Source organism: Podarcis pityusensis (assembly GCF_964106645.2).
Source record: "Podarcis pityusensis genome assembly, chromosome: 18".
Lineage (NCBI taxonomy): Eukaryota > Metazoa > Chordata > Lepidosauria > Squamata > Lacertidae > Podarcis > Podarcis pityusensis.
In genome coordinates this window covers 5875928-5897541 of record NC_138043.1, presented here as the reverse complement: position 1 = coordinate 5897541, position 21614 = coordinate 5875928, and the positions used below count along the sequence as shown (strand labels likewise).

Below are 21614 nucleotides of genomic sequence, written 5' to 3'. Positions count from 1 at the left end.
TTGGTGATGATAGTTACAGGCAGGTAGCCGTGTTGGTCTGCCGTAGTCGAAACAAAATAAAAAAATCCCTTCCAGTAGCACATTAGAGACCAACTAAGTTTGTTATTGGTATGAGCTTTTGTGAAGAAGTGTGCATGCGCACGAAAGCTCATACCAATAACAAACTTAGTTGGTCTCTAATGTGCTACTAGAAGGAATTTTTTTTATTTTGTGATGATAAATACTTAATTACTGAGTCCAGGTCACAGGCTCACCCTTATTGTTTTTTAGTCGTTTAGTTGTGTCCGACTCTTCGTGACCCCCTGGACCAGAGCACGCCAGGCACTCCTGTCTTCCACTGCCTCCCGCAGTTTGGTCAAACTCATGCTGGTAGCTTCGAGAACACTGTCCCACCATCTCGGCCTCTGTCGTCCCCCTCTCCTTGTGCCCTCCATCTTTCCCAACATCAGGGTCTTTTCCAGGGAGTCTTCTCTTCTCCTGAGGTGGCCAAAGTACTGGAGCCTCAGCTTCAGGATCTGTCCTTCCAGTGAGCACTCAGGGCTGATTTCCTTAACCCTATTCATACCCAAATGTGCCCTTAAGGCTGGATTTGTGAGCACAGAGACAATGGGGAGGCTTTTCCCATTCCCATCCAAACTGCAGAGGAATATTTGAGGTCACTGAAAGAGTCAGAATGGCTTTGGGACTGTTTTCCTGTACTGTTTCAGACATGTGGTTTATATATTTATATATGTGTTTGCCTGGTCCATTTATGAACATTTATTTTATATCTTAGATCTTATAATTCTCATAACAAGGCTAATACGAATGTCCCTATAGTATAGGCACTGGAGAAGCACACGGTCTATCGTTTTTATTTGTCCACATAGCATGTTGTTGTTGTTGTTGTTGTTGTTGTTGTTGTTGTTGTTGAGTCGTTTAGTCGTGTCCTCCTCTTCGTGACCCCCTGGACCAGAGCACGCCAGGCACTCCTGTCTTCCACTGCCTCCCGCAGTTTGGTCAAACTCATGCTGGTAGCTTCGAGAACACTATCCAACCATCTCGTCCTCTGTTGTCCCCTTCTCCTTGCGCCCTCCATCTTTCCCAACATCCGGGTCTTTTCCAGGGAGTCTTCTCTTCTCATGAGGTGGCCAAAGTATTGGAGCCTCAGCTTCACAATCTGTCCTTCCAGTGAGCACTCAGGGCTGATTTCCTTCAGAATGGAGAGGTTTGATCTTCTTGCAGTCCATGGGACTCTCAAGAGTCTCCTCCAGCACCAGAATTCAAAAGCATCCGTTCTTTGGCGATCAGCCTTCTTTATGGTCCAGCTCTCCCTTCCATACATCACTACTGGGAAAACCATAGCTTTTACTATACGGACCTTTGTCAGCAAGGTGATGTCTCTGCTTTTTAAGATGCTGTCTAGGTTTGTCATCGCTTTTCTCCCAAGAAGCAGGCGTCTTTTAATTTTGTGGCTGCTGTCACCATCTGCAGTGATCATGGAGCCCAAGAAAGTAAAATCTCTCACTGCCTCCATTCCTTCCCTTTCTATTTGCCAGGAGGTGATGGGACCAGTGGCCATGATCTTCGTTTTTTTGATGTTGAGCTTCAGACCATATTTTGCGCTCTCCTCTTTCACCCTCAGTAAAAGGTTCTTTCCACATAGCATAGAATTGTTAAAAGATTCCCCCTGGTCCCTGAACTCCTCTTCCACCTTCTCAGTTGCTTTGCTGGTCTTAGAAATGTGTCGTGGGAGAAGCTTTTGCTCAGCTTGGGTGCAGGGACATGAGACTGTTTTCCCCTCCGTTGCGCCTCGCAGCCCAGGGAGCTGGTGGGATGCTGATTCTGTTGTAGAGATGCAGTGGCAAGATTTCATGGCTGCTCCCATCTCCGTGCCTTTCTCTTAGGTGCAAACGGTACAGCATGTCTATCCAGCTCAAGTCCAGTACGTCGAAGGAGGAGAAGCTGTCTATACCAATGGGACCATGTAAGTATCCCTTCCCTCCCCTCCCTTCCCAGTTACCATATTGGCCTGAATATAAGCTTCACTGTTTTCACCAAATTCCGACCGTGAAAAGTTAAATGGCGGCTTAAATTTGCAACCTTACAAAAACTGGCTTTTACGATATCGCTGCTGGGACAGACATACGGTAGGACGGAATGGGTGTGAGTGCCTGTGGAATTTTAAGGGAGCGGGTTATGTTCGGCTTTTTCCTCCCCCCCCTCCCCCCCCCGGAGGAGCTCAGGATAGCTTTTTAGTTTAGAGAGAAGGCGATTAAGAGGAGACACAATCAAGGTGTATAAAATAATGAATGCAGGGGTGGGAGAATTCAGGACAGATAAAAGAAAGTGCTTCTTCACAGAGAGAAGGGGGGGGGGAGTACTTTAAAACATTTTTTTCAATTCATTATAGATCATTTCCCAGGGCAATATTTGGTTTTCAACTTTGTGATATTATCACCAGCTTAATATCACAGTATACCGATATATCACAAAGTTTGGACCAAGGATGAAACTATGTACATGCTTCATGGTTTTTCTCCCCAGTATCGTGATTTTTGCGTGGCACACGCAAACACACACCCTGATTTGCAATATAGTGCCAGGTCAAAAATTATGGAAGCAAGATCATGATAGGGACTTTGGATGATATATTGAGATATTGAATTATCCCCAACAGAAAGGGCTCTGTTATTTTGGGGCAAGTACAGTGGTACTTCTGGTTGCGAACGGGATCCATTCCAGAGCCCCGTTCGCAACCTGAATGGAACGCAACCGATGTCTGCGTACGCGCGGGTGGCAATTCGCCACTTCTGCTCATGCGTGGAATGGCAGTTATTGCTTGGGGATGGAAAGGAAAGGCCAAATGGAATATGGAAAAATGGAATGATTATGTTTTTGAATACGTACAATCAGAAATATTCGCACAAATAGTGGCAGAGGATAGATAGGAAAATAAATGCCAAAGAATTACAAATAAATGGGCATTTTACAGGGACTGGATAGAAAGAGGGGAAGCCAAGCCTAACATACAAGCTCGAATGAACAGACTGTGTACATGGATAAAGATATGAAGAAGGAAGGCCTGACCGGGGGGGAGGGCTGGAGGGGGAAGGGAAGGGGGGGGAGTAAACCGGATGGTATTTTGAATTGATTTTGTTATGTAAGCCTTTTTTCAGAAACCATATATATTAATGTTATGTAGTTATGCATTGTAGTATGAATGAATTTTGTTTTGTATTCTTTGTTTTATAGAATACATATAATAATGTTATGTTACTAAGCAAATTTAATAAAACAGTAAAAAAAACCCAAAAAAACTTCTGCTCATGCGCGTGACATCATTTTGCATGTCTGTGCATGTGCGAGCGGCGAAACCTGGAAGTAACCCTTTCCCGTACTTCTGGGTCGCTGCGGGACGCAACCTGAAAAGCCGTAACCCGCAGCGTTTGCAACCCGAGGTATGACTGTACTTTCAAACCCTTAGGTCTTCACGGACCCTCCCGGAAGGCCCTCCTGCCTGACTGCGTGTGTTCGTAACTAAACCCCTTGTCACTTTGTCTCCTGTCTCTCCCCCCCACCAACCCCGGTCTTCTGGCAGACGTGCCGCTTATTCCTACAACACGGAAGCTCAGATCTACGCCCCCAGCAGCGCCTCCTCCTACTTCGAAGCGCAGGGAGGCAGCTCTCAGGTGAGCACGGGGCCCTCGTCGCCCACCACCATCCCCTCGCACAGCATGGTGGGCATCGCGATGGACATCGGGGGAAGCCAGATCGTGTCCAGCTCGGGAGCCTACCTCATCCACAGCGGCATGGAGAGCGCCAGGCACGCCCTCTCGCACACCTCGCGCTCCTCCCCAGCCACGGTACGTCGGGGCTTGCCGCCGCCGCCTCCCTGAAGTCACATTGAGGTGCATTCTGAGAAGGGTGTGTGGGTTTCAGGCACCTGCAAGCGAATAATAATAATAATAATTTATTATTTATACCCCGCCCATCTGGCTGAGTTTCCCCAGCCACTCTGGGCGGCTCCCAATCAAGTGTTAAAAACAGTACAGCGTTACATATTAAAAACTTCCCTGAACAGGGCTGCCTTCAGATGTCTTCTGAATGTCAGGTAGTTGTTTATCTCTTTGACATCTGATGGGAGGGCGTTCCACAGGGCGGGAGCCACTCCCAAGAAGGCCCTCTGTCTGGTTCCCTGTAGCCTCACTTCTTGCAATGAGAGAACAGCCAGAAGGCCCTTGGAGCTGGATCTCAGTGTCCGGGCTGAACGATGGGGGTGGAGACGCTCCTTCAGGTATACTGGGCCGTTTAGGGCTTTAAAGGTCAGCACCAACACTTTGAATGGTGCTCGGAAACGTACTTGGGAAGGTGGCGGTGATTGTTGGACATTGGGACTAGCAGGGCGGAACCCGTAGCTAGAGCCAGAGTGGCAGGTGGAGTCAACTCAGTCTAGGGCAGGGGTCAGCAACCTTTTTCAGCCGTGGGCCAGTCCACCGTCCCTCAGAGCATGTGGTGGGCCGGACTATATTTTGGAGAGAAAAAATATGAATGAATTTCTACGCCCCACAAATAACCCAGAGATGCATTTTAAATAAAAGCACACATTCTACTCATGTAAAAACACGCTGATTCCCGGACCGTCCGCGGGCTGGATTGAGAAGGCGATTTGGGCCGCATCCGGCCCCCGGGCCTTAGTTTGCCTACCCCTGGTCTAGGGTTCTTCCCCATCTGTGTCACTGCTGATTAATAGGAGGGCAGGGACGTGGGTGGTGCTGTGGTCTAAACCACTGAGCCTCTTGGGCTTGCCGATCAGAAGGTTCGTGGACAAACACCAGCTCCGTCAGCCTAAAAGCAAGATGAGCGCTGCAACCCCATAGTTGCCTTTGACTGGACTTAACCTTCCAGGGGTCCTTTGTCTTTTACTTTACACTCATCTGTCTGCTACCGGCTCATGTAGACGCGGGTGGCGCTGTGGGTTAAACCACAGAGCCTAGGGCTTGCCGATCAGAAGGTTGGCGGTTTGAATCCCTGCGACGGGGTGAGCTCCCGTTGCTCGGTCCCAGCTCCCGCCCACCTAGCAGTTCGAAAGTACGTCAGAGTGCAAGTAGATAAATAAGTACCACTCTGGCGGGAAGGTAAACGGCGCTTCTGTGTGCTGCTCTGGATCGCCAGAAGCGGCTTAGTCATGCTGGCCACATGACAAAACTTGTCTGCGGACAAACGCCAGCTCCCTCGGCCTATAGAGTGAGATGAGCGCGCAACCCCAGAGTCGTCCACGACTGGACCTAATGGTCAGGGGTACCTTTACCTTTAAGCCCTGATCTGGACTCTGTACGTCTGTAAATAGCATTAGCTTTTTCTGCCGCTGCATCACACGGTTCAAGTTGGGGGGCAAGTGCCCCATTTACGTAGTGGATCAGCGTCCAATGGGAGTAGAAGTACAGAAGTTGAGCATCTCTGCTGCAGTAGATAAATGGACATTTGGGACTCAGGTGTGTGTGTTGGGGTGGGCCTAAAACCAACTCTCCTGTCTCGCATGGGGTACTGCCAAACTTTGCATTTACATCCGGTGCATTGAGCCTTTTATATACCTCCCCTCAAGACGGGAGAAATAAAAGGCTTTAAAGCTGTGCAGATCGGACTCATAGCTGTCAACTCACAGATTTGAAAATAAGGGACCAGCAGCCTCGAAAATAAGGGATCAGCAGCCAAAATAAGCGATTTTAGTCAACCAGCAGCCAAGTGGTGGTTCCCACAGCGCAGCAACCCGGCAGAGGGGATGCAGCAAGGGAAACCACCGTCACCTCTCCGCTGGGAAGCGCTGAGCAAAGGCGAGTCCCCAGGCAAGGCGGCCGATTTGATCGGCACAAGGCATGCAAGCTCCACCCCCCAGTCGTTCTCAGACTCCTTATTGGGTGAGCAACACAGCCAAGCAACACAGTTGGAGCCTCCCTCCTCCCTGACCGGCAGGGAGGGAGGGAGAGGAGCTGCTTCCTTTGAAACCAGGGAAATTTAAGGGACATCATCAATAAGGGACAGCAGCGGGACATGGTGCTGGGATAAGGGACTGTCCCGCCAAATAAGGGACTGTTGACAGCTATGATCGGACTGCTTTGAGGAAAAGTTGAAGGAGCTGAGCAATACTGAAGAAGAGAAGACTTAAGGGGGGGTGGTGATGGCAGATTCCTTTTTCGCGTGAAAAAGGGCAGAGACCGAAAGACTGATATCCAATGCTGGTTTTAGATGAACCCATTGAAATGAGTGAGCATGGCCAATTTGGGCCCATTAATTCCAATGGGTCCGAGTAAACCCTTTCTGCTTCCAACCTCCAAGTCGTCACTGCCTTCCTGTTTTGATATGTGACTTCTAAATCAATGATAAACGCCTGATAAACCTACATTTGCAGCGCAAGGGGCTGCTTCTTTCTCTTCCGCACCCCCTCCCCCCCAAAAAATACCACCCGCACCGTGTGGCTTCTTTTGCATGCCTTCCACCCCCACCCCCCATGTAACATTCCTGCGCCTGATCCCATGCCTCACTTTGCCTGTTTGAGGGAAGGGCTTCACGGTGGCTCAGGCGGGTCCCCCCCCCCCGGCTGTTTGCCGAATGTCTGATTTCCCTTCTTTTTTTCTCTCTCTCTCTGGCCTCGCTGCCGCCCCTTTTCCAGCTTGAAATGGCGATTGAAAACCTCCAAAAAAATGAAGGCATAACGTCGCACAAAAGCAGCTTGCTGAACAGCCATGTAAGTTTGCCTCCCGCCTGCCTGGCTCCTTCGTAGACAACCCACCCCCTGCCCCGGCGCCCTGTTTTCCAGCTTCTGCGCGCTTTTCAGAATCCCACTTACTGCAGCGAAGCACAAGCCGAGCATCTTGTGGCACTTGAAAAGCAAGCGCGTATCTCCCCCACCGCCGGTTGCCAGGAGCAAACCTCAGCCCTGTAAACGATTCATTAAATCTGTGGTTCCCAATTAGCGAAGTACTGCGGACCCCGCTCTTTTCCAGAAGCCAAGCCGTGCGCCCCCTGCTTTTGAAAACGTTGACGTTTCTAGGGTAGTTTTTGTTCCGCAAATGGTGCAACGGACCCCCTGGCATCCACAGATCCACCAATCACCGTATTGTCCGCTCTATAAGACGCACCAGACCACAAGACGCACCTAGTTTTTGGAGGAGGAAAACAAGAAAAAAATATTCTGAATCTCAGAAGCCAGAAAAGCAAGAGGGATCGCTGCGCAGTGAAAGCAGCGATCCCTCTTGCTGTTCTGGCTTCTGGGATAGCTGCGCAGCCTGCATTCGCTCCATAAGACGCACACACATTTCCCCTTTTTAGGAGGGAAAAAGTGCATCTTATAGAGCAAAAAATGTGGTAAATGTGCTCCCCGGTCTTGAGCCTGTGAGGCGCACACATCACAAGGCAAGGCGAGGGTTTTTTGGAAGGCAATATAGGAAATTTGTACCTAATCAGATCCATCTACCTCAGTATTGTCTGCACTGAGTGGCAGCCACTCTGCAGGGTTAATAATAATAATAATAATAATAATAATAATAATAATAATTTATTATTTATACCCCGCCCATCTGGCTGGGTTTCCCCAGCCACTCTGGGCGGCTTCCAACAAAACACTAAAATACAATAACCTATTAAACACTAAAAGCTTCCCTAAACAGGGCTGCCTTCAGATGTCTTCTAAAAGTTTGGTACTTGTTTTTCTCTTTGACATCTGGTGGGAGGGCGTTCCACAAGGCGGGTGCCACCACTGAGAAGGCCCTCTGCCTGGTTCCCTGTAGCTTTGCTTCTCGCAGTGAGGGAACCGCCAGAAGGCCCTCGGCACTGGACCTCAGTTTTGGGCAGAGCGGGTCATACAATCATAGAATTGTAGAGATGCCAAGGACCTTCCATGTGTGAACGTGGCCACTGAGCTGCAGTTTTCCCCCTATAAACCAAGCCCCCTGTTTTAGCCCCTGTGCTTCCGAACGAAGGACTGATTTGAAAGGAAATGGTGGGATGCTACCATGGACAAGCCAGGCTGTGGAATCATTTAATTCAGTGTTTCCCGCGCTGGCTGGCAGGGGCTCTCCGGGATTCCATGTAGGGGTCTCCCTCTCAACCCTACTGGGGATCCTAAAGGTTGAAATCTTGGACCTTCTGCATGTGTGATGGCAGGCCGCCTAAGACACAGCAATGGCCAAGCTGCCCATTGACGCCCACAAACATTAAGCTTGTGTGGCATATTAACTGCTTTGTATGTGCTGCTGGGTACCGATCAATCACTTGTACCAGGGGCGCTGGTGGCGCTGCGCCTCTTGGGCTTGCCGATCAGAAGGTCAGTGGTTCGAATCCCTGCGACGGGGTGAACTCCCATTGCTCTGTCCAAGCTCCTGCCAACCTAGCAGTTCGAAAGCACGTCAAAGTGCAAGTAGATAAATAGGTACCACTACGGAGGGAAGGTAAACGGCGTCTCCATGCACTCTGGACAATCACAGTGTTCCATTGTGCCAGAAGCGGTTTAGTCCTGCTGGCCACATGACCCGGAAAGCTGTCTGTGGACAAATGCCGGCTCCCTTGGCCTGTAAGCGAGATGAGTGCCGCCTTTGACTGGACTTAACCGTCCAGGAGTCTTTTACCTTTACCTTTTAAAAAAATTACTTGTACCCCGCCCACCTGACAGGGTTGCCCCAGGACCTTTGGGCGGCTTCCAACATCATAAAAACACAGCAAATAATAATAATATTCATATTTATTCCCCAGCCACTCTGGGCGGCTTCCAACATAATAGAAAAACAGCAAATATAAAACATTTAAAACTTCCTGGCTGCCTTCAGATGTCTCCGGAAAGTCGCGCAGTTGTTTATCTCCTTTGACATCTGATGGGAGGGCGTTCCACAGCGCAGGCGCCACCACCGAGAAGGCCCTCTGCCTGGTTCCCTGCAACCTCACATCCCGCAGGGAGGGAACCACCAGAAGGCCCTCACAGCTGAACGATGGGGGTGGAGACGCTCCTTCAGGGATACAGGGCCGAGGCTGTTTATGGATTTGAAAGGTCAGCACCAACACTTTGAATTGTGCTCTGAAATGTACTGGGAGCCAATGTAGGTCTTTCAGGACCAGTGTTATATGGTCTCAGCGGCCACTCCCAGTCCCCAGTCTAGCTGCCGCATTCTGGATTAGTTGTAGCTTCCGAGTCACCTTCAAAGCTTTGCTTCTGGTCCACTACTCCTTCCAGAGGCGCTCCCCTTATCCGCAGCCTTCCCTGTCTTCCGTCGCAGCAGATCTTCTTCCGCTTGGCTCCTCTTTCTGTCCTGTCCTGAAGTGGTGCCCCTTCTTGCTACCTGCCAAGTTAACTGCATGCTCCTTAGCCCTTCACAGAGCTTTTGGTAGCTTCTCTCAGCTGTTGGGTTCAGGGGAGGAAGAGCAGGGAGCAACGCAACAGTTGCGGGGCAGGAAAGAGCTGCGGTGTATTGCAGCGGGTGTGTTATCAAGCAGACTCTGAACTTAGGCTTGTCTGAAGCCTAGCATGTTAGGCTAGGGCTGGGGAACTGTTTCCGGCCTGGCAGCCGAGATCTTCATCTCCCTTCCTCTGTCCCTGCAGGTGCCCCCCCCCCAAACTGGCAAAGTTGAACAGTGGGTAGAGAGGCCAGCCCCTCGCCAGCATGTTTCCTGCATGAAACGCTGGCAAATCAGCACCTGGCAGGGTTGAGGTTCTCTGCTTCATCGGTGCATGAGTTGGGGGGCGCGGGGGGGGGCGTGTGAGGTTTTAGTCTGGTCGTGAATGGTTTCGTGGGGCCAGCTTCTGCATTCAAGATCGTACTTGCCCCGCCGCTAAGCTGCCGTTTTGCGTGGCAAGTTCCCGCCTCCCCCCAATGAAATAAAGACACAGGACACAATAATTCAGGTTAATGGGTCGAATTAGAAGAAGAAGAGTTTGGATTTGATATCCCGCCTTTCACTCCCTTTAAGGAGTCTCAAAGCGGCTAACATTCTCCTTTCCCTTCCTCCCCCACAACAAACACTCTGTGAGGTGAGTGGGGCTGAGAGACTTCAAAGAAGTGTGACTGGCCCAAGCTCACCCAGCAGCTGCAGGTGGAGGAGCGGGGAAGCGAACCCGGTTCCCCAGATTAGGAGACTACCGCTCTTAACCACTACACCACACTGGCTCTCAACTTTATTGATTACAGGAATTGAGCGGTATTGGCTTAGGCATTGGTCCTAACTACTAACCGGCTAGAAGCCGGAAGGGTTAATCACCAGGGGGAGGAGTCCTGCTGAGGCACGTCAACTAGGCTTTCCCCCGGGCGTCACCGCGTGGGGGCGTGCCGTGGGCCCATACCTCCCTAGGCTTAGGACAAGGCCACGCCCCCCGGAATCCTTTACCGGACTACCCTTTGATTTGGGGGAAGGTGATGGCGCTACCTTCCCCCCCCCATCATCTGCATAACAACAGGCCAGTACCCCTACCAATGCCTAACTGCTGCAGCAGCGGAGGAAAAGAGGAGGAGCCTCGGCTGCGGCAGGTTTCAATAGCTGAGGCCCCGCCCCCGGAGCCAGCCGATTGGCTGGCCTGGGGTATGACACGGGCGGGGATTCCCTTAGGTATCGCGGGGGCTGTAGCCAGCCCCCACGAATGTGGGGAAGGGGCGTGACACCCGCAACCCCACCTCCTATGTTTATTGTGGAAGTGGCTTTCCCACGACAAATTCAGGTTTCGTCCCTTGCAACAACAGAAAAAATTGGCCTACCCAACCATTTTGGGGACCTGCGATCAGACCGTAGTAGAATTTATTTTATTGCATGAAATTTCTTCGGCCATCCCTCGTAGCCGAGCAAGATTGCCTTCCATAAACATGGTTTTAACAGTGAGTCCGTAAGTGACTGTGGAGGCCAATTCTGGATCCCCATGTGCTTCCGCAGTGGGGACATTGGTTTCTGGGCGGGAGCTGATCATGGTGTGGATTTGCCAAGCGTGCCTTCCTCCTAGCACGTTTCTCCCTTGCGTCCTGAGTTCGAGCGTCTTCAAGGCCCATGACACCTTTGGCAAAGGCTGTGCTCCAGCATGAAATTTATACACCCCTCAAAGCGGTTTGCAAAAGACGACAGCTGCCTTTTGAGCGTTTGCTTGGTGGTAAGGGGGAGACGTTCATAGAATCGAATCATAGATTTGTAGAGTTGGAAGGCCCCCTGTGGCTCATCTATCCCAACCCCCTGCAACGCAGGAATATTATCTGCCCCATACAGGGATCGAACCCACAACCTTGGGGTCATCAGCACCACGCTCTAACCAACTGAGCTACCCTAGTACTCTCTTTTACGTTTGGTTCCAATTGCGTCCTCTGTGGGAGCTGTGCGCGTGCGAACGAGCGGGACCCAGCATGCAAAGCCCTCTTAAATTCTCTCTTCCCCCTTCTCTCCCTTTAAAAAATGAAATCTGCAGCTTCAGTGGCTGCTGGACAACTACGAGACGGCCGAAGGGGTCAGCCTGCCCCGCAGCTCTCTCTATAACCATTACCTGCGCCACTGCCAAGAGCATAAGCTGGACCCCGTGAACGCCGCGTCCTTCGGGAAGCTGATCCGCTCCGTCTTCATGGGACTGAGGACCCGCCGGCTTGGCACAAGGTTTGCAGGGCAGGTGGGGGTTGCGGCAGAGGGGGGTTAAGAGGCCTCTGCAAGGAAAATTTACGGAATGTCTGAAAAGTATATGTGATGTTCAAACAACGCTAGTGGGGTTTCAAGAAGCACTGTGAAATTGGAGATATATTGTTAAAAAGAAATAGTTAGGGGAAGGGAAGACTAACAGCAATATTAAACCTAAGAAATGTGTAATTGAGAGATAAATATGGATGATTGTCAGAGAAGCTGAAGGAAGTCCTAAATGAGATAAATTTGTGAAAATCTGGATAAGAAATTGTATATTTGTGTTGAAAATTAATAAAAAAAATATTCAAAAAAAAAAGAGGCCTCTGCAAACACCGGGCCCAATCTCCCTTCAAAACCCTGAGGACTGGAAACTTAGCTTTATTTCCAGGGACTGCAGCTCAGCACTGGAGGGCATACTCACCAAGCCTGTGCAGCCCCCATTGTCTCTAGGCAGGGCCGCGAAAGACCCCATGAGAGCTGCAAAAAGGCAGTATTTGCAGTGCCCAGCTAGATGGACTCAATTATCTGACTTGGCGTAAGGCTACTTCCAGCGTTCTTATTGTAGCCTTATTAGACTTTACCAATTGGTGGGCTCTGCGTTGCTCCCGGACGGGAGGAAGGAAGTCAAATTACACCGAGGGTTCATTCAGAGGAAGAGTTCTTTATTTCTGCTCTCCGGAGCAGCAGAAAGGCACTTGCGTGGTCAGTCCACAGCAAGTCCAAAGAAATGAGAAATTTCATGCAGTATATATATCCTCCAGGCACCCTCTCCCCCCTTCCCCAGGAGTGCAGACACGTAAGATTATACACGTAAGTTGACATCACAGATGTTCCTGCTCTTAACCATAAAAGTTTTCCATCCTGTACTTCTGACCATATAAGGGTCCGGCACTCTTATCTTGGGGTAAGAAGGTCACCAACTCCTGGCGCTGTTCCTGGACTAGGTCTGTGGTCAGGATGTAAGATAAGGCCCAGGCGTGCCATCCCTGTTCCGCTTTGGAACGGACAAGGCCATCCGTCATTACCAGCCTTCATGGACTGATAAGGGAGAGAGCTTTGAGCACTTGTTTATGCAGCCGGGTTTTGGCTCAAGAGCTCAAGTTAAAGCATTTTAGAAACGCTCCCTTGGAAAAGGAAATAAAAGTGGATTTTGGGTCCCGTTTCAAACTGACTGGACAGAAACCTATTCCTTCATTATTTAAAGCCAGCCCTTTGTTTTTTGAGCCTGAGGACTAGAATCCTGCTGGGGTGGGGAGGGTTAAGGAAGGACAATTGCTAATAATAATAATAATAATAATAATAATAATAATAATAATAATTTGTTATTTATACACCACCCATCTGGCTGGGTTTCCCCAGCCACTCTGGATGGCTCCCAACAGAATATTACTACTAATAATAATAATAAAGTGATAAAACATCAAACGTTAAAAGCTTCCCTTAACAGGGCTGCCTTCAGATGTCTTCTAAAAGTCAGATAGTTGTTTATTTCCTCGACATCTGGTGGGAGGGTGTTCCAGAGGGTGGGCGCCACCACCGAGAAGGCCCTCTGCCTGGTTCCCTGTAACCTCACTTCTCGCAGGGAGGGAACCGCCAGAAGGCCCTCAGAGCTGGACCTCAGTGAATGATGGGGGTGAAGACGCTCCTTCAGGTATACTGGGCCAACGCTGTTAGGGCTTTCAAGGTCAACACCAACACTTTTAGTTGTGCCCGGAAACGTCCTGGGAGCCAATGTAGGTCTTTCAAGACCGGTGTTATGTGGTCTCGGCGGCCGCCCCCAGTCACCAGTCCAGCTGCCGCATTCTGGATTAGTTGCAGTTTCCGGGTCACCTTCAAAGGTAGCCCCACGTAGAGCACATGGCAGTAGTCCAAGCAGGAGATAACCAGAGCATGCACCACTCTGGAGAGACAGTGCGCTGGCAGGGAGGCTCTCAGCCAGCATATAATAAAATAATAATAAAAATTTTTTATTTATATCCCGCTCTCCCCAGCCGAAGCTGGGCTTAGAGCGGCTAACAACAGTAAAATAATACAGCATTCTAAAATCAATTCGTTATAAAATCAGTTCAAATCAAATTGATGGCAACCATTGTAATAATAATACAATGGAAGAAAGCACTTGTCCGGCCTCTCCTGTCCGAAATGCCACAGAGCCGCTGCCAGGTAGCGCTGGAAACTCCGTCCTGATTGAAATTCCGGAGAGCGCCTGCCAGCCTGTGAAACCATTGCCAGTCAACATGGGCCAAGGGGTCTGACTTGGTATAGCAGAACTTTCTACGAAGGGTGCTCTGAGACTTCAAACGCAGAGCCCGGCGACATGAAAAACCTTGCAAGTTGTTGGTTGGGTGGTTGTTGTCGTTTTTAACTTAACCGATCTTCTCCCTCTCAGGGGAAATTCCAAATACCATTACTACGGGATCCGCCTCAAGCCGGACTCCCCGCTCAACCGCTTGCAGGAAGATGCTCAGTATATGGCGATGAGACAGCAGCCCATCCACCAGAAACAAAGGTATTTGATTTTCCAAAAATATAAACATACAACAAAACCATTTCCAAATCTAATTACTGAGATTACTCTGAATCTCCTGACTTCTCCCCATCCCTTCCACGGGTCCTGTTTTCAACTGCATATCGATACTTCTCCAATTTTCCATCTTCCTAGATTATCTATACATTCTGTTAACATTACAAGTGTGTTCAAAATCCTGCTAATATGTTTTTTAAAACTTTTTTTTATTCAAAATTAAAACATATTATCCAGAAACATATCATCCTTATTCCACCACCCCCATTTTTCCTCCCTCCCCCACAAAACCCACCCACCCCACCCCCACCCCCCGACTTCCCTCAGTTCCAGTCTTTGGTTTCTCTAAAAGTGCTGTTTTCTGCATGTTACACAGTTGTATAGATCCTCAAACTATTTAGCTGATTATTATCAATAAAAAGTTTGTGAATGTTTATGCAAAGCCAGCCAAGGAGTCCAGTTCGCTTTGTTGCGTCTTCAGATACTTTGTAAAGGGTTCCCATTCATCTTTAAAGTCACAGTTATCCTTGTCCCGTAGCTTATATGTCAATTTTGCCGGTTCTGCATAGTCCATCAATTTTTCTTGCCATGATTCTTTAGTTGGGGTTTCTTCAGTCTTCCATCCTTGTGCTATTAGAACTCTCGCGGCCGTTGTCGCATATCGATACTTCTCCAATTTTCCTAGATTAGCTATACATTCTGTTAACATTACAAGTGTGTTTAAAATCCTGCTAATATTTTGGCCTGTTTACAATGGTTTTGTATCTACATTGTAAACATTTTTTTAAAATTTCTTGTCTTCTCAATTCCTGAGAAGAAACATAGCAAAACTCTGGGTTTTTTTTGTGTGTTCGTGGTTGTAGCCACTGGCCAAGAAGGCCGCCTGAGCTCACATTTTAACCATTTGCTCAGAAGCAGGGTTCAAACCAAGATGCAGGCTGTCGTTCGAAATACGCACTTTGAATGTTGCCGTTTTCCCAACCGAACGACGTGCTTGAGGTGTCTAAAAACGTGTGCGTTAGCGAAAACTGCATGCAGGAATGCACTGCGCTAGCGATGCTTGCAGAAAAAGAAGTGTGTGTCATTAGGAGAAATGCCAGTTCAAAATGCTGCAACAGATGTCTGCCGTGACTTTAATAATAATAATAATAATAATAATAATAATAATAATAATATTTATTTATACCCCGCCCTCCCCAGCCAAGGCCGGGCCCAGGGCGGCTAGCAAGCAATAATAAAAACAAGTTGAATGAATACAACTTAAAAACAAGATTAAAATACAACATTAAAATATTGAAACATTAAAATGCAGCCTCATCACAGGAGGAGAAAGGAAAAAAGAAAGAGGGGGAGGGAATCAAATTGGCTCCAAGCCAAAGGCCAGGCAGAACAACTCTGTCTTTCAGGCCCTGCGGAAAGAGATCAGATCCTTTAAAAAAAGGAGAGAAATAATCCAAAGCGATGAAGAGATTTGGAGCGGCGTTGAAGAAATGGAGGTCTCAGTTTGACGCTTTCGTCCCTCCCAACTGCAGGTACAGACCTTCGCAGAAGTTGGACGGCCTGGCGGAGGCCGGTTCGAACAGCAGCCTTCACTCCACGCCCGAGCAATCCGTTGCTGCGCAGAGCCAGCACCACCAGCAGTTCATTGGTGAGGAGCTAACTAATGCCAGGGTTGCAGGTTCGATCCCTGTATGGGGCGGCTGCATATTCGTGCATTGTGGGGGGTCAGACTCGATGATCCTTGGGTGTCCCTTCCAACTCCGTAATTCTGTGATTAGGGAATCAATAATGATGTGTGTGTGTCTGTATAAATAAATATATGTGCGTATATACAGCGTCGGATTTACGTATAAGCTAAACAAGCTATAGCTTAGGGCCCTACTCTCTTGGGGGCCCCCAGAAAATTTAAAGGATGTTCATTTCCAAAATAGAAGATAAAAAACGAATAAAATAAAACCCACATACAGCAAAGTGTTCTGTGTTGTCTAGGTTCCTATGATGTAAGTAATGGGCCCCGCCTGCTAGCCTGCTCCCTAAAATATCGCTGGTTTGCTCCTTTCTATATATAGGGTGCCTACAGTATAGATAGAGGCACCTCTCATCTCAGTTGCTTTCAAACTTTAGGGTAAAAAAACAAACGTTAATATGAGAAGTCCAGAGGGTGGCAACATGAGAACGGGGCCTTCTCTGCAGTGGCTCCCCGTCCGTGGAATGCTCTCCCCAGGGAAGTTCACCTGGCGCCTTCATTATACACCTTTAGGCGCCAGGCAAAAACGTTCCTTTTTAACCAGGCCTTTAGTTAATTTGATTGACATCCTATGCCCTTTTAAAATGTGGGGTTTGGGGGGCTGTTATTGGGTTGTTGTCTTTATTTTGATTATATACCGTATTTTTCGCTCTATAACACGCACCAGACCATAACACGCACGTAGTTTTTAGAGGAGGAAAACAAGAAAAAAAATATTCTAAACGAAATAGTGGATATATGATTTTTGTGGTTCATGCTGTGGCCACAGACATATGATCTGACAGTGAGTTTGGAGTAGCCCAATGCAAAAATCCTGAGGATCCATGTGGATCCATGCTTTGTAACCACGGAGGAGGGAAGGAAGGGGAACCATGGATCCTCTGCTCACGACTGCAGCAGATCCCCTCCCCCGCCACCCCCAGGCATTCCCTCCATAACACGCACAGACATTTCCCCTTACTTTCTAGGAGGAAAAAAGTGAGTGTTATGGTGCAAAAAATACGGTATTTTGTGGCTTTATATTTTGATTTTGTTCTGTGAACCACCCTGGTACCTCTGGTACCTCTGGGTATAGGGTGGCATATAAATTCTAGTAATAATAATAATAATAATAATAATAATAATAATAGTAGTAGTCCCCCCCCCAAAAAAAAATCCACCAGATGCCACAGTTTTCTTCCTTCCCCCTAACGTTTTCTCCCTGCCCTGCAGACGTCACCCACATCCTCCCTGCTTTCCCAGCCCTCGATCTGGAAAACGTGCTCCTGCAGGAGGGAATCGACGCGAGCGACGTCAAGACTCTTCAGGTCCTCTACAGGCGGCATTGCGAGGTGATTTTAAAGCAGGTTTATCGATCTCCAGTGAATGACACTTACAAAGAGAGAGAGAAAAGGATGCAAAAACGAAAATCGTAGCTCGCCGCCCACCCCAAGACGGATCAATCTGGTTAAGTTTGCCAAAGGCGGTTGCCATTCTTCAGGGTTCTTAGTAAAGTGTTTTATAAAAGGGTGCCGTATTTCATCTACATACCGTATTTTTCTGTGTATAAGACGCTCCCATGTATAAGACGTCCCCTGTTTTGGGGGACTCCAAATTAAGAAAACACCCCTCAGCACTATAAGGCGAGCCCCAATTTTAAACCGAATTTTTTTGGTTTAGAAACCTAGCCTTATACACGGAAAGATACGGTAATTTGTATTATTCAATGCAGGTTTCATTTCACTTTTAATTTGTATACCGCCTTTCTATACAGTCGTACCTTGGTTCTTGAACGGAATCCGTTCGACTTCCGGAAATGTTCCGAAACCGAGGTGTGGCTTCCGATTGGCTGCAGGAACCTCCTGCACTCAATCGGGAGCTGTGGAAGTTGCGTCGGACGTTCGGCTGCCAAAAACCGTTCGCAAACCGGAACACTCGCTTCTGGGTGTTCAGGAGCCAAAACGTCCCGAGTACCAAGGCGTTTGAGATCCAAGGTACGACTGTACAGTGGTACCTCGGGTTACAGACGCTTCAAATTATGGACGCTTCAGTTTACAGACTCCGCTAACCCAGAAATAGTACCTTGGGCTAAGAACTTTACTTCAGGATGAGAACAGAAATCGCGCAGCGGCAGCAGTGGGAGGCCCCATTAGCTAAAGTGGTGCCTCAGGTTAAGAACAGTTTCAGGTTAAGAACGGACCTCCAGAACGAATTAAGTTCTTAACCCGAGGTACCACTGTATTGCTATACACTTTACAAGCTGAAAGAACAACAAAGATTGTGTATGTTATAAAAAACAGTCTCTTTATAACAATGTGATCTCTCGGGTAGTTTTCCTAATGCATCAGTAGACCATACGCTCTTTTTCCAAAAGAGAAATACAGTGGTACCTCAGGGTACATATGCTTCAGGTTACATACGCTTCAGGTTACAGACTCCACTAACCCAGAAATAGTGCTTCAGGTTAAGAACTTTGCTTCAGGATAAGAACACAAATCGTGCTCCGGCAGCGCGGCGGCAGCTGGAGGCCCCATTAGCTAAAGTGGTGCTTCAGGTTAAGAACAGTTTCAGGTTAAGAACGGACCTCTGGAACGAATAAAGTATTTAACCCGAGGTACCACTGTATATTTCTTCCAATCTTCTGTAAATCTCTGGTCCCGCAGGTTTCGAATCCTTCCTGTCGTTTTATCTAATTCAGCGTAGTCCATTAATTTTGTTTGCCATTCTTCTTTCGTCGTAATCTCTTCTTGCTTCCATTTCTGGGCTTTGCCGCGCTACATTTCCCTCTCTCTCCCCAGGCGAACGTGGATGTCGTGATGAGCCTACAGTTCCCTTACATCGAGAAGCTATGGCAGTCTTTCTGGAACTCGGAGTCCCACTCGAGCGAATCGGCCTCTGCTGCCGTCCCTTCCAGGTAAAACACCACGCTGCGCAACCTTCCTTCCCCACAACAACAACAAAAAGAATTTCGTTGAAAATTCTACACATTAAAGAAGAGTAGATTCCCTACTTCATCTCACAGACAAAAACTGACGGCCACACGGTTTGTGTGCCTCCTGAGCAAAGGAAAATCCAACACTGTGTCTGTAAGAACTTGATAGATAAGCAGTTTATCATCTCCCCACCCCCTCAATAAATAATGAAACTGAAGCTTCCCGGCTGAAGTTTGCAAAATGCTTGTATTTTGCATTACGTGTCGTGGCAGCCGTGACCTCAGCTGGCCATGAGAATTCCCCGCCCTTGGCCTTAAAAGTGTGTTGACGGAATGAGTGAATCGTTACATTGCCGCTTTGTGCAATACGGTTATAACTTCTTTTTTTTAACAACCTCATGTTCCTGCAGCTTAGTTAGACGAACTTTGGCCTGAAAACAAAGGAATGAACTGTCGCTTCTAAATCTTTTTTGGGGGGGAAAGGTCACCCCGAAATCAATGAATCGATTTTTGTGTATGTAACTGCATAATGCATTATGTAATTATGCACGATAATCATAATTGTGTATTATAATACAGGAAAAACAGAGCTTGCAGATTTTCTAAGACACGTACGACGCTTTGTACAGATAATATTTAATTTGTTAATTAAATTTTCAGTTTTACAATTTAAAATACTCACTTAAACATCTTTAAGATATCAGTGACTTCCCCTCTTCTCTTTCCATGGTTCATTTTCCATATCATAAATCCCTGCGTATTTTAGAAAATCTAAACCATTCAGTATTCCATTATTGCACCCATCAAAACTTAGTTGCACTGTTGAATTTATCTTAATGCTGCCAATGTTTTCACATAGTACATCACTTTTTATGGCTTAGAATAAATGAAGGTTGCGTATGGTTTCAATATTTCTGACAAGTTCTTGAAGTCATTTTCATTGAGTTACATATACAGTGGTACCTTGGTTTGCAAACAGTCTGGTTTACATATGCTTTGGATTACAAACACGTCAAACCCGGAAGTGTGTGTCCCGGTTTGCAACCTTTTTTTGGATTACAACCCATATTTTTTTTATTACGAACAAATTGTTTTTGGAGACCCAATCGCGTAAGCATGCCTTGGGTTACAACCTGTTTTGGTTTACAAACGGACCTCCGGAACCGATTATGGTTGTAAACCAAGGTACCACTGTACAGTGATTCAAACTTTTCATTTTGGGGTGACCTTTTTTCACAACGGAGAAGAATTACTCCCTTTTTCAGTGTTTCTAAGCAGGAGTTCATCCCTTTATGATACAGGAAATTGGATTTTTTTTGGGGGGGGAGTCAAAAAGTTGCAATCCTAATGTGCAAACTATGTTTTGCAAGGATATCATTGTGGGTGCGGCTTCTCACTGTGAATCCCCTTCCTTCCTCGCTCCAGCAGTAGCTCAAAAAGCTGCCTGGCATCCCTAGCTAGTTCTTCTCTGTTGTCCCCCTTCCTGCCTCCATGGGATGCGGGTGGCGCTGTGGTCTAAACCACCGAGTCTCTTGGGCTTGCCGATCGGAAGGTCGGCAGTTCGAATCCCCGCAACAGAGTGAGCTCCCGTTGCTCTGTCCCAGCTCCTGCCAACCTAGCAGTTTGAAAGCACGCCAGCGCAAGTAGATAAATAGGGACCACTGCAGCGGGAAGGTAAATGGCGTTTCTGTGTGCTCTGGCTTCCGTCACGGTGTCCCGTTACGCCAGAAGCGGTCTATCCCTGCTGGCCACACTACCCAGAAACCTGTCTGCGGACAAACGTCTTCTCCCTTGGCCTGAAAGCGAGATGAACGCCGCAACCCCATAGTCACCTTTGACTGGACTTAACCACCCAGGGGTCCTTCACCTGCCTTCCTCCACCCCGAGTGCCCCCTGTGTCTCAAATTTCGGTAGCCGAGGGGCTGCTGACCCTTGCCCTTGTCCCTCCCCACAGCGAAGAGCCCTGCGACGCCCTTGTCCCAAGGCACAAGCTGATCGCCATGTGCAAATACGTCCCCATCATGAAATGGATGCGAGGCTGCGACCACATCTTGTACCAGACGCTTGTGGAGATCCTCATCCCAGATGTTCTCCGGCCTGTTCCCAGTGAGTACAGAGTGGGGAGGACGCTGCTAAATCCATCTCTCTCTGTCTCCCTCCCTCTCCCTTTCTCTCAAGGCTCCTTCTTGCTCTTTTCATCTGCTTAAAGTGCCTAAATTATTTTCACCCTGTGCAAGGGACATTTCCGGCTCCTTAAGGAGGCAGAGCATCAGCCTTCCATAATTATTATTATTAGTATTAGTATTAGTATTAGCTTTCATGTGCGTGCACACTTCTTCAGATACCATGCACATGAAAACTCATACCAATAACAAACTTAGTTGGTCTCTAAGGTGCTACTAAGGGACGCAGGTGGCGCTGTGAGTTAAACCACAGAGCCTAGGGCTTGCTGATCGGAAGGTCGGCAGTTCGAATCCCCGCAATGACGGAGTGAGCTCCCGTTGCTTGGTCCCTGCTCCTGCCCACCTAGCAGTTCAAAAGCACGTCAAAGTGCAAGTAGATCAATAGGTACCACTCCGGCGGGAAGGCAAACGGCGTTTCCGTGCGCTGCTCTGGTTCGCCAGAAGCGGCTCAGTCATGCTGGCCACATGACCCGGAAGCTGTACTCCGGCTCCCTCGGCCAACAAAGCGAGATGAGCGCCTCAACCCCAGAGTCGGCCACGACTGGACCTAATGGCCAGGGGTCCCTTTACCTTTACGTTGCTACTAGAAGGATTTTTTTTTAATTTTGTTTTGACTACGGCAGACCAACACCTACCTAC

General features: G+C 48.2%; 1 protein-coding gene across 3 annotated transcripts in view; it reads left to right on the top strand.

Annotated features, from left to right (window-relative positions):
* Nucleotides 1–21614, top strand: part of RFX2 (regulatory factor X2) — a 56781-nt gene that overhangs the window by 26832 nt on the left and 8335 nt on the right. The window contains exons 4-12 of one of the 3 annotated variants that reach the window (XM_080988919.1): nucleotides 1887–1966; nucleotides 3581–3845; nucleotides 6650–6724; nucleotides 11408–11589; nucleotides 14000–14119; nucleotides 15667–15782; nucleotides 17094–17212; nucleotides 18659–18774; nucleotides 20747–20898. In XM_080988919.1, the coding sequence (XP_080845045.1) occupies nucleotides 1887–1966; nucleotides 3581–3845; nucleotides 6650–6724; nucleotides 11408–11589; nucleotides 14000–14119; nucleotides 15667–15782; nucleotides 17094–17212; nucleotides 18659–18774; nucleotides 20747–20898 (1225 nt within the window). The remainder of the gene's footprint in view (nucleotides 1–1886; nucleotides 1967–3580; nucleotides 3846–6649; nucleotides 6725–11407; nucleotides 11590–13999; nucleotides 14120–15666; nucleotides 15783–17093; nucleotides 17213–18658; nucleotides 18775–20746; nucleotides 20899–21614) is intronic. The other 2 variants (XM_080988918.1, XM_080988917.1) reach the window with 2 other exon arrangements.